Consider the following 12415-nt stretch of genomic DNA (forward strand, 5'->3'; position numbering starts at 1 on the left):
GTTCCTCTTCCAGGAGCTCCAGAGACTGTGAGGTGAGGCCTTGGTCTAAGGCGGTGTTTTCAGGTCACAGAGCAGAGAGGGCCCAGAGAGTGCCAGGAATCAAGGTGAGGTGCATGCCCTGAATGTGTACCAAGGGTCCCACCTGCTCCAGGACAAAGTGGACCCCACTGCATCAGCTCCAGCTACCCTACTGTCAGTCCTGGAGCCTTGGCCTCTGCTGGCTGCATCCTGAGGGAGCCATCTCTCACTTCCTTCCTCAGGTTATCAGGGGACAGAGAGACCAAGAGGTCAAGAGCTGTGGGACACCACAGAGCAACACTGAAAGAGAAGATCTCTAAGTTGGCCTTTGTTAGAACCTCCAGAGTGTGGTTCTCAGCTGTGGCCACTTACACCCTCCCTCTCTCCCCAGGCCTGTGGGTCCCCATCGCCCAACTTCTGCCCACTCTCCCACCTGCTACCCTGATCCGAGTCATCATGCCTCGAGCTCCAAAGCGTCAGCGCTGCATGCCTGAAGAAGACCTTCAATCCCAAAGTGAGACACAGGGCCTCGAGGGTGCACAGGCTCCCCCAGCTGTGGAGGAGGATGCTTCATCATCCACTTCCACCAGCTCCTCTTTTCCATCCTCTTTTCCCTCCTCCTCCTCTTCCTCCTCCTCCTCCTCTTGCTATCCTCTAATACCAAGCACCCCAGAAGAGGTTTCTGCTGATGAAGGGACACCAAATCCTCCCCAGAGTGCTCAGGTAGCCTGCTCCTCTCCCTCAGTCATTGCCTCCCTTCCATTAGACCAATCTGATGAGGGCTTTGGCAGCCAAAAGGAGGAGAGTCCAAGCACCCTACAGGCCCTGCCAGACAATGAGTCTTTACCCAGAAGTGAGATAGATGAAAAGGTGACTGATTTGGTGGAGTTCCTGCTCTTCAAGTATCAAACGAAGGAGCCGATCACAAAGGCAGAAATACTGGAGAGTGTCATAAAAAATTATGAAGAACATTTCCCCGTGATGTTCAGTGAAGCCTCCGAGTGCATGCTGCTGGTCTTTGGCATTGATGTAAAGGAATTGGACCCCACTGGCGACTCCTTTGTCCTTGTCACCTCCCTGGGCCTCACCTATGATGGGATGCTGAGTGATGTCCAGAGCATGCCCAAGACTGGCATTCTCATACTTATCCTAAGCATAATCTTCATAGAGGGCTACTGCACCCCTGAGGAGGTCATCTGGGAAGCACTGAATATGATGGGACTGTATGATGGGATGGAGCACTTCATTTATGGGGAGCCCAGGAAGCTGCTCACCCAAGATTGGGTGCAGGAAAACTACCTGGAATACCGGCAGGTGCCTGGCAGTGATCCTGCACGGTATGAGTTCCTGTGGGGTCCAAGGGCCCATGCTGAAATTAGGAAGATGAGTCTCCTGAAATTTTTGGCCAAGGTAAATGGGAGTGATCCCAGATCCTTCCCACTGTGGTATGAGGAGGCTTTGAAAGATGAGGAAGAGAGAGCCCAGGCTAGAATTGCCACCACAGATGATACTACTGCCATGGCCAGTGCAAGTTCTAGTACTACAGGCAGCTTCTCCTACCCTGAATAAAGTAAGACAGATTCTTCACTGTGTTTTAAAAGGCACGTCAAATACCACATGATCTCACTCATATGTGGAATAAAAAAAAAAAAAGTTGATATCATGGAAGTAGAGAGTAGAACAGTAGTTACCAGAGATTGGGGAGAGGAAGGAGAAGAGGGGCTTGGAAGCAGTTAGCCAACATGGAAAATTACATTTAAACAGGAGGAATAAATTCTAGTGTTCTGTTGTGCAGTAGGATGACTATAGTTAACATTAAGATATTGTATATTACAAAACAGCTAAAAGGAAGGCTTTTCAATATTGTCACCACAAAGAAGTGATAAACGCATGAGGTGATGGATACACTACCTGATTTGATCATTATACTACATATACATGAATCAGAACATCAAATTTTACCTCATAAATATCTACAATTGCATGTCAGTTTTTTTTTTTTTTTAATTTACGAAAACAAATGACAAGAGAAATCAATGAAGTATGTAGTGGAGGGCCAGGCTGAGGCTGAGGAAAATACAGTGCATAACATCTTTGTCTTACTGTTCTCTTTGGATAACTTGAGAACTTCTTTTCTTTTCTTCTTGGTATTTCTTCTTCTTCCGCTTCCTCTTCCTCCTTCTCTCTTCTCTTCTCTTCTCTCTTCTCTCTCCTTCTCCTTCTTCTTTTTTTTCTTTTCTTTTCTTTTTTTTTTTTTTTTTCTTTTTTTAACAGAGTCTCACTCTATTGCCCCGGCAGGAGTGCCGTGGCAGTCTAAGCTCACTGCAACTTCCGCCTCCTGGGTCCTGGGTTCAAGCGATTCTCCTGCCTCAGTCTCCTGAGTAGCTGGGATTACAGGTGCGTGCCACCATACCTGGCTACTTTTTGTATTTTTTAGTAGAGATGAGGTTTCACCATGTTGGCCAGGCTGGTCTCGAACTCCTGACCTCAGGTAATTCGTCCGCCTCAGCCTCCCAAAATGCTGGGATAACAGATGTAAGCCACTGCACCCAGCCTCTTCTTGGTATTTTAAAATGTTGTTACTTTTACTAGAGAGTTTATGAGCTTCAGAATCTAAGGTCACACATTTCTTTCTGTTTATCCAGTTTAAGAAAGAGTTTTGCTATTCTGTAAAACAAATTGGGAACCCTTCGATCTTATTTGTAATCTGTAATAAAATAACATGGAACTAGAATAGTAATTTTCTTGGACATATAAAAAAATAGTAAAATAGAGAAAATAATTTTAAGTGTTAGTATTTGTGTTTATTATTTTTATTTTATCGTCCTGCAAAGTTAGAAGTTATATCCCTGGATCTTTGTTAAGTCGAAATTAAACTGTAATAAATGAAACCTTTGCTCACTGGTACATTTTTTTCCCCAAACATCCACTGAGCATCTGGTCTTTGGAAGGCCCTGGGTCTGTAGTGGAAATGTTAAGTCAGAACCACCTTTACCCATAGGGTGGTAGAGTCTAGGGGCTGCAGTCGAGTAATAAGGTGGTGAGATATCCTCTAAGACCTAGAGGAAAAGTAAGACAGGGATGAGGATATTGGGATGTAAGTGACAGTGGTCACGTACATCTCCTGAGCCAGGACTTTTGGGGCTTTGAGAAACTGCAGTTCCTTCTGGTGAAGATGAATCCAAAGAAGCTGGGTGGTGCCAGGGTCAGAGCCTCACATAGTTGAGAGAGAAAATCCTGGGATGTAAAACTGCTCTGAGCAGTTCCTTTTGGGTGCTGGATGAACAGAGAAGAGTCCACCTGGGGCAGGAATGGAAGGTGTTCTGCACTCTTGTCTCAGTGCAGTTGAACATAGCACAATAACTAGGTGATAGATGCTCATCTTATGCAAGGGTCTCCTGAGAGATAAGGATCTCATAATAAATAAGCCTATGAATTGATGCCTAGAAGTTAGCTGACTCCATTAGAGAAACATTTTAATTGGGTCATTTTTTATGTAATTTGTACAACACTAAGCAAGGGCTAGAATTTGGTGGCGAAATGAATGAAAATCATGATTTGGATGGAAAAGAACCTTGGAGAGAGGGAAGGAGTTGATACTTGACTCATATTCCATGAGCTTTGAGCAGCATCCAGCAGGGAGAAACTCCTGCACATGAAATTTTGAAAATACATCCTCTTAAGAGGGAAAATTTACAGAGTTTTATTTATGAAGCAACATTTGTGACTGATTTGGGATTCCATGTCCCATTGAGCTGCATATTCTGAGATGTACTGGATAATAATGACAACAAAAAATGCTGAGTAGACTGTGGTGGGATTTGAGGTCAAATAATATTAGAAATAACAGCCATCTGCCATTCATTAAACTTCTAAATATGCCAGGCCCTAAGCCAGGTGCTTCACTTATATTGCTCATACTCCAGTAGTCCTATTGGACAGGGCTTATCACACCTGCTTCACAGATAAAGAACCCAAGGCTCACAGGGCTTGGGCATTTCCCAGAATCACATGGCTAGTAAGTAACAGGGCTGAAACCAGACTGCTGGTCTGAATTTGTGTAGAGCCCATGCTGTTCCCACTCCTCCCAGCTTGAGGCCGACCTCCTGAATAATACTTCATTTCTCTTCACAGCAATGTACTATATCTTTCAGGTGACAAAAATAGGAACTCTGAGTCCAAAGTATCAGTAGTAGGCCTAGAGAAGGTGACAATGAGAATCAAACACCATTTCAGGGCGGCCTGTGGACCTTATTAATCCAGGGACCTCCTGTGTCAATCCCCAGGGTTCCTTGAGAGCTGACTCTACCCAGGAGCTGGCACTTCTGTTCACAGCCAGCACTTCCCCACATTACAGCACCCTTTCCCTGGTTGTCCCCAGTGTTCCCTCCTGTGAAAATCTGGAACCTGGCCTGCTGCATAGCTTGTCACTGTGGTCTCTTCTAAAGGCTGTGCCCAGAACACAGTAGAGAAGCCCAGAATTGCCTGTTCTCCCTGTGACACGGAGCGTGCCTACACCCTGCAGAAGTACTCTGAGTGTTCTGCCCCATTCCCGGAAATCTCTCTTATACCAGATGTCTAAATATCAGTGCCCAAAGCCAAATTTATGTAGAAATTTACGTTAAAAGGGCCGTTCAACTTCCCCTCTGCTTTCAAAGGATTTGGTCAGGAGCCAGGGAAGGAGAGCAGACAGGACATCCTCGGCTGGCAAGGGGCGTTAGGAGGATGCAGGGAAGAGCAATTACCAGAGTCCATGAGAGAGACCACATGTGAAATCAAGTCCACAGAGCCCCAGGCAGGCTACCACTCAGCTCTGAATCCAGATTTCAGCCCCGTGGGGGCAGAGACCTGAGGGAGAGAAGTGGGAAGTGGCGAAGGAGGACAGGGCAACAAACAGGGATAGACTTGGGAAATCTGGACACCATCATTGTCAACAGGATGTGGCTCTGTGATCTTAATGGGCAGGACTGTTGGCTGAATGCATTAGCAGCATGCTGGATGCTTTATGCTCTTTCAAGATTCCCCTCCCTCTGTCAGGAAGAATATGGCTGGCTCCCTGCATCATTCTGGGCGAGCTACTTCTCTTGACAACTCCAGTGGCCCTGTGCACCCTTGCCAGCATCCCAGGGCTGGGACCTGTCTTTATGCCTACTGGGGCTGGTGAATTATCCCCTGGGGACCCTCCATAGAGGTTGGGCTATGTGTGTGGGTTGCTGACTGATGATCAACAGCTGAGACTCACCAGGAATGCCAATGATCAGTGGAAGGTAGTAGTGGGGCTGCATGGAGGGGAAATTGGAGGAAGAGTGCCCTGGGACTAATCAGCTCAGACTCTGCAGATGAAGGGTTTGTGTGGACATGCCTTGAAAATAATCCAGCTGGTATCCCTGACTCATATGGCCTCCTGTGTCTTCTGAGCTCTTGGCACACAAGGGGACAGGTGTCTTGGGGCGTAATCACTGGCCCGTGTTGCCACCAGACACTGTCTGGGGTAGAGGGCTGGCCAAAGGTGTGGACATGGGCAAGTTGGATGGAAACCCTGTGGAGATTGCAGCCTTCATTGTTAAACTGACAGAACATGTGGGGTCCAATGCAAAAAGCATCATGCACCATCCTGCTGGGAGCATCCTCACCTCCAAGACACTGTTTGGGCCTGAGGAGAAGTCATCTGCAGTGACCCTGTCATGGTATTTTCCACGAGAATTCTGAACTGAAGTGAGCACAGGTAAGGGAACTGTGGGTTTCTTTATGAAGGCAGGAGGCCCACACAGGGGCCGGTTCCACACTTTGAATCAGCGAATTCCTATGCCTGATAATTTCATTCATACAGTCATTCATTCATTCATTCATTCATCCAGCAAATTTATTGAATACATGCTGAGGAAATATGAGGTAACAAAACAATGTGACAAGGCCCTTAATCCAGTCTGTGGGGGATGTAGGGGAGATGGTGAGGTGGTATGAGTCACTCATCTGAGTCAAGGAGGCCAGGAAAGTAGAGCCATACTTGGGGGCAGGCCTTGCACAAGAAAGGGAGGGACAGCCTATGACCAGGTCAGCAAGCTGGCCTTCTATGACACTGTTGATCTGATTTTCTTCCTCGATGCTGCCTGTGTGTGAAAGCAACTGCCACTTTCTGTGCCCACCTGCCTTTGTTAATAGGGAAAGTGCTCATGGTTGGCAGATGCTTACTTCTGCTCACCTCAAGTCACTTCTACTGAAGGAATGGTTTTACTGCAAAAGCACAAGAAGAAACTTTTGGGGATGATGAATATATTTTGCACCTTCACTGTGGTTATAGTTTCATGGGACTATGTATTTGTCAAAACTCTCTGAATTGTTTCTCAGTATTTCAGAGAAAAAGTAAGCACGAAACAAGGAAAGATATAGATTACCTAATTAAAATTATAAACAAACAAACAAATAAAGATTGCATCCAATTATAGCAGAATAAACATTCCTCTCAAGTGTGCATAAAATATTTACCAAGATAGATGGTATTCTGGGCCATAAAACAAATCTTACAAATTGAAAATATTAGAAATAATAAAAAGCATATTCTTGAAGATGCTTCTTGAAGATCATAAGGTAGTTAAGCTCAAAATCAAATACAAAGATAACTGAAAAATGCTCAAATATTGTAAATTTTAAAATATGCTCCTAAATAACCTATGGATCAAAGAGGGAGTCTTAGGAGAATTTTAGAATATACATTAAGTTGAATGAAAATAAAAATATAAGTACAAAAATTTGAGGGATTCAGCTAAAGTAGACCTTGGGGAAAATGTATAGCATATTTTAAATATTTATATTAGAAAATAAAATCTAAAATCAATAACCAAAACTTCCATTCTAGGAAACTAAAGAAAGAAGAGCAAGTTGAATTTAAAGGAATTGAAGAGGATCCCACCTTCCTCCCTTCCCAAACTCCCACCTCTTCCCTCCTTCCTCCCTCCCCACCATCCTAGAACACACACACACACACACACACACACACACACACACACACACACACACACATCATTTTACAACAGGTTCTTTTTATTTTGACCACCATGGGGTGTACCCTGTGGGGTGTAAAATGTACTGTAGACCCTGTTGGCTATTTATTTGGGGTTAGACCTCTGGAAACTTTTCAGGTAAATCCGAGTTCTCTGGTCTTGCCCTGAAATTACTGGTTGCCCAGGGAGGTTTCTTGTTTTTTGTTTGTTTTCCTGGAATTCCTGAAAAGGTTGCCTTTTCCCTTCCTGGTGGTCTTAGGAACCTGAAAGGACAACAGGGAGATCACAGAAGGGGACTGGTTTTGGGGAAGAGGATGGAGGAGGGGTGGGAACAGGGGCTTCAGGAGAAGGGGTACAGGCTGGGGTGGGGGTGTGCCAGGTGAGGACAGGTAGGAGTCTTGGGAGGGAGCAGTCAAGGGGAAAACTAAGAGGAGCTTCTCTCACATTGATAGGACTTAGACCTAGTTTGACAGGGGGCCTTCCTGTTCCTTGCCTCTTTGGTGTTGTCAGGTGGTTGTTCTTTGACACCTGGGCTGGAGATTTGTGGTTTCCTGGTCATCTTCACCATGTCAGTGTCACTCAATCGTCTACTCCACACCTCCTGGCCTCCTTATATATACGCTCCCTTCCACAGTGACAATAGGCCATACCCATGAGCTTTGATGGATCAGCAAGCCACTGCCCAGCCAATGGTGGCTCTGAGGGGTGAGAGGCTTAGACATCACAAAGCACCACAAGGACATTGTCATGGTTGGGAGAGGGGAAGGGGCATGGGGAGAGGGAAGAGGGGAGTCTGATGGCAAAGCCAGGATGCTCTGATTGAAGAAAAAGGGGACATTTCTTTAGCACTCCTAAAGAACTTTCCCAAACTGAGTAGCGGTGCTCTTTTCCTCCCATGTTCAACTTGGGTGGGTCACATGGCAGGGAGAGAGTAATTCCTCTAAGCCTTTTCCCAAAGTCACCCCATTTCAGTGCTTCCTTCTGTGTTCTCCCACCATTATCTAGTTTTTGTATGTCTTACCAGAAATCTCTCCAAGGTAATCTGACTGTGTTTAAATATATGTGTAGATGTGAATCATCCTACTTCCCTCCTAAAATTTCTCTTATGCATCTTGAGGACCACTCACTTGCATACTACCAAGGAACTTTTCCATATTACCGATGGAAAAGTATCTTTAGAAGTCTCCTGGGGTTTCAGTTTTCCCCCGTCTGAAATCACGGCGTTCAAGCTGTCAAACTCCAGTGAACACGCTTGTTCCACTGGATATCTTATGTGTTTTCTTTCAACTGTGGGGTCATGCTCATCTCAGTAGATGTAGTACCCAGGCATGGATTTTAACAGTGTAGAGTGAATGAGGCAGATTTTCATGCCAGAAATTATGCAGGATATTTGCATGTAGGAAACTAAAACCTAAGACTGACGAGTTCATGGAACAGGGCAGTGTTGAGACTAGTTCAACAATGTGCCTGAGCTTCTGTCCAGTGTAATAGGTTTTTTTTTAAAAGGCCTTCATATTGGAAAGGGACAAATAAAACTGTCTTTATCTGCAGAAAATAAGAGTATATAGAGACAATTCTATCTATCTAAAAAAAGCTTCTAAAACTAATAAGAGTTTAGCAATGTCGCTAGATATAGATCATTATACTTGTGGTTTTATACTAGCAGTGAGCAACTGGCAATTGAGACAAAAACAATGCAATTTAAAATAGCATTAGACAACAAATATTAAGCGGATAAATATGACAGAAGATGTATCAGATCGATCAATTGAAAACTATAAAACATTAGGGAGATAAATTTAATGAGGATCTAAGTAAGCAGAGACATAAACTTTATTCATGAGTCAAAAGACTGAATATTAAGATGTCACTTGCCCTCAAAGTTTTTGATAGATTCAATGCAATAAAAATCAAAATTCCAGAATTGTTTAAACATAAATTGAGAGGCTGACTCTAACATTCATATAGAAGTGTAAAGGCCCTAGAATAGCCAAAGAAAACTTTAAAAAATAGAACAAAGTTGGGGGAGTTACCCTACTTCATTTCAAGGCTTATAAACTAACAATGATCAGTATAATGTGGAATTGTCATAATTATAGCAGTGTATCAATGGAAGAGAATAAAGTCCAGGAATGGATCCACATATATATGCATATATAGACAACTAATTATTGATAAAGATGCAAATGAAGATTAGAGGAGAGAAATGATAGTGTATTCGACCATTTGATCTGAAACAATTGGATATCCATATGCAAAACTAAATTGCAGTCCACACTCTATCTATCTATCTGTCTATCTATCTATCTATCTATCTATCTATCTATCTATCTATCTATCTATCATCTATCTATCTATCTATCTATCTATCTATCTATCTATCTATCTGTCAAATCTATCTATCAAGGGAGAGAGAGAAAGAAAGATATTTTAAGGAATTGTCTCAGGTGACTGAGGTCTGATAATTCAAAATCTGCAGGACAGGCCAGCAGGCTAGAAACCGACGCAGCGTTTTGATGTTCCAATCTTGTGGTAGAATTCCTTCTCCAGGAAACCTCTGTCTTTTAAGACCTTCAACTGATTGGATGAGGCGCACCCACATTATGGAGGTAAAATGCTTTACTTAAAATCAACTGATTGTAAATGTTGATCACATGTACAAAATACCTTCACAGCAACAGCTAGGCTAGTGTTTGACCACACAACTGAGTACTATAGCCTAGAAAAGTTGACACATAAGACTAACCATTGCACATACCTTGCCCTATACAAAAATGTAACTCAAAATGAATCGTAGCCCTAAATGTCAAAAATACTTTTTTTCTAGGAGAAAGCAGAAGAAAAGTTTTACAACCTGGGGTTATGTCTTAGTCAGCTTTAGCTTCCATAACAAAATGGCATGGATTATTTAGCTGAAGCAACAGAAACTATTTTTTTTTTCACAGTTTTGGAGACTAAAAGTCACAGATAAAGGACTGGAGGGGTGGGTTTATTATTCCCAGCTTGTAGATGGCCCGTTCTCATTATGTTCATTCTTGTCCTTTCATCTGTATATGTGCATAGAGAGAGGGAGAAAGGGGGGGGGGGGGAGAGAGAGAGAGAGAGAGAGCACTCATGCAAGCACAAGAGTGCTTTCTTGTGTCCATTCTTTTTTTTTTTTTTTCATAATAGAAGATTTTTATTCTATGAAATGCTTCATGAACTTGCATGTCATCTTTGTTTTTTGTTTTTTTTTTTTAAATTTACTTATTATTATTAAACTTCAAGTTGTAGGGTACATGTGCACAAAGTGCAGGTTTGCTACATATGTATACTTGTGCCATGTTGGTGTGCTGCACCCATCAACTCGTCATTTACATCAGGTAAAACTCCCAATGCAATCCCTCCCCCCTCCCCCCTCCCCATGATAGGCCCCGGTGTGTGATGTTCCCCTTCCCGAGTCCAAGTGATCTCATTGTTCAGTTCCCACCTACGAGTGAGAACATGCGGTGTTTGGTTTTCTGTTCTTGTGATAGTTTGCTAAGAATGATGGTTTCCAGCTGCATCCATGTCCCTACAAAGGACACAAACTCATCCTTTTTTATGGCTGCATAGTATTCCATGGTGTATATGTGCCACATTTTCTTAATCCAGTCTGTCACTGATGGACATTTGGGTTGATTCCAAGTCTTTGCTATTGTGAATAGTGCTGCAATAAACATACGTGTGCATGTGTCGTTATAGCAGCATAATTTATAATCCTTTGGGTATATACCCAGTAATGGGATGGCTGGGTCATATGGTACATCTAGTTCTAGATCCTTGAGGAATCGCCATACTGTTTTCCATAATGGTTGAACTAGTTTACAATCCCACCAACAGTGTAAAAGTGTTCCTATTTCTCCACATCCTCTCCAGCACCTGTTGTTTCCTGACTTTTGAATGATCGCCATTCTAACTGGTGTGAGATGGTATCTCATTGTGGTTTTGATTTGCATTTCTCTGATGGCCAGTGATGATGAGCATTTTTTCATGTGTCTGTTGGCTGTATGAATGTCTTCTTTTGAGAAATGTCTGTTCATATCCTTTGCCCACTTTTGGATGGGGTTGTTGTTTTTTTCTTGTAAATTTGTTTGAGTTCTTTGTAGGTTCTGGATATTAGCCCTTTGTCAGATGAGTAGATTGCAAAAATTTTCTCCCATTCTGTAGGTTGCCTGTTCACTCTGATGGTAGTTTCTTTTGCTGTGCAGAAGCTCTTTAGTTTGATGAGATCCCATTTGTCAATTTTGGCTTTTGCTGCCATTGCTTTTGGTGTTTTAGACATGAAGTCTTTGCCCATGCCTATGTCCTGAATGGTACTACCTAGGTTTTCCTCTAGGATTTTTATGGTATTAGGTCTAACATTTAAGTCTCTAATCCATCTTGAATTAATTTTCGTATAAGGAGTAAGGAAAGGATCCAGTTTCAGCTTTCTACTTATGGCTAGCCAATTTTCCCAGCACCATTTATTAAATAGGGAATCCTTTCCCCATTTCTTGTTTCTCTCAGGTTTGTCAAAGATCAGATGGTTGTAGATGTGTGGTATTATTTCTGAGGACTCTGTTCTGTTCCATTGGTCTATATCTCTGTTTAGGTACCAGTACCATGCTGTTTTGGTTACTGTAGCCTTGTAATATAGTTTGAAGTCAGGTAGCGTGATGCCTCCAGCTTTGTTCTTTTGACTTAGGATTGTCTTGGAGATGCGGGCTCTTTTTTGGTTCCATATGAACTTTAAAGCAATTTTTTCCAATTCTGTGAAGAAGCTCATTGGTAGCTTGATGGGGATGGCATTGAATCTATAAATTACCTTGGGCAGTATGGCCATTTTCACGATATTGATTCTTCCTATCCATGAGCATGGTATGTTCTTCCATTTGTTTGTGTCCTCTTTGATTTCACTGAGCAGTGGTTTGTAGTTCTCCTTGAAGAGGTCCTTTACATCCCTTGTAAGTTGGATTCCTAGGTATTTTATTCTCTTTGAAGCAATTGTGAATGGAAGTTCATTCCTGATTTGGCTCTCTGTTTGACTGTCACTGGTGTATAAGAATGCTTGTGATTTTTGCACATTAATTTTGTATCCTGAGACTTTGCTGAAGTTGCTGATCAGCTTAAGGAGATTTTGGGCTGAGACAATGGGGTTTTCTAAATATAGAATCATGTCGTCTGCAAACAGGGACAATTTGACTTCTTCTTTTCCTAACTGAATCCCCTTGATTTCTTTCTCTTGCCTGATTGCCCTAGCCAGAACTTCCAACACTATGTTGAATAGGAGTGGTGAGAGAGGGCATCCCTGTCTTGTGCCAGTTTTCAAAGGGAATTTTTCCAGTTTTTGCCCATTCAGTATGATATTGGCTGTGGGTTTGTCATAAATAGCTCTT

General features: G+C 42.8%; 1 protein-coding gene across 1 annotated transcript; it reads left to right on the forward strand.

Annotated features, from left to right (window-relative positions):
- The first annotated feature begins 474 nt into the window (after nucleotides 1-474).
- Nucleotides 475-1587, forward strand: MAGEA10 (MAGE family member A10). The gene has a single exon (XM_007993007.2). The coding sequence runs from the start codon at nucleotides 475-477 to the stop codon at nucleotides 1585-1587; it is 1113 nt and encodes a 370-aa protein (XP_007991198.1).
- Nucleotides 1588-12415: the final 10828 nt, after the last annotated feature.

The sequence above is a fragment of the Chlorocebus sabaeus genome, chromosome X (assembly GCF_047675955.1).
Source record: "Chlorocebus sabaeus isolate Y175 chromosome X, mChlSab1.0.hap1, whole genome shotgun sequence".
Taxonomy (NCBI): domain Eukaryota; kingdom Metazoa; phylum Chordata; class Mammalia; order Primates; family Cercopithecidae; genus Chlorocebus; species Chlorocebus sabaeus.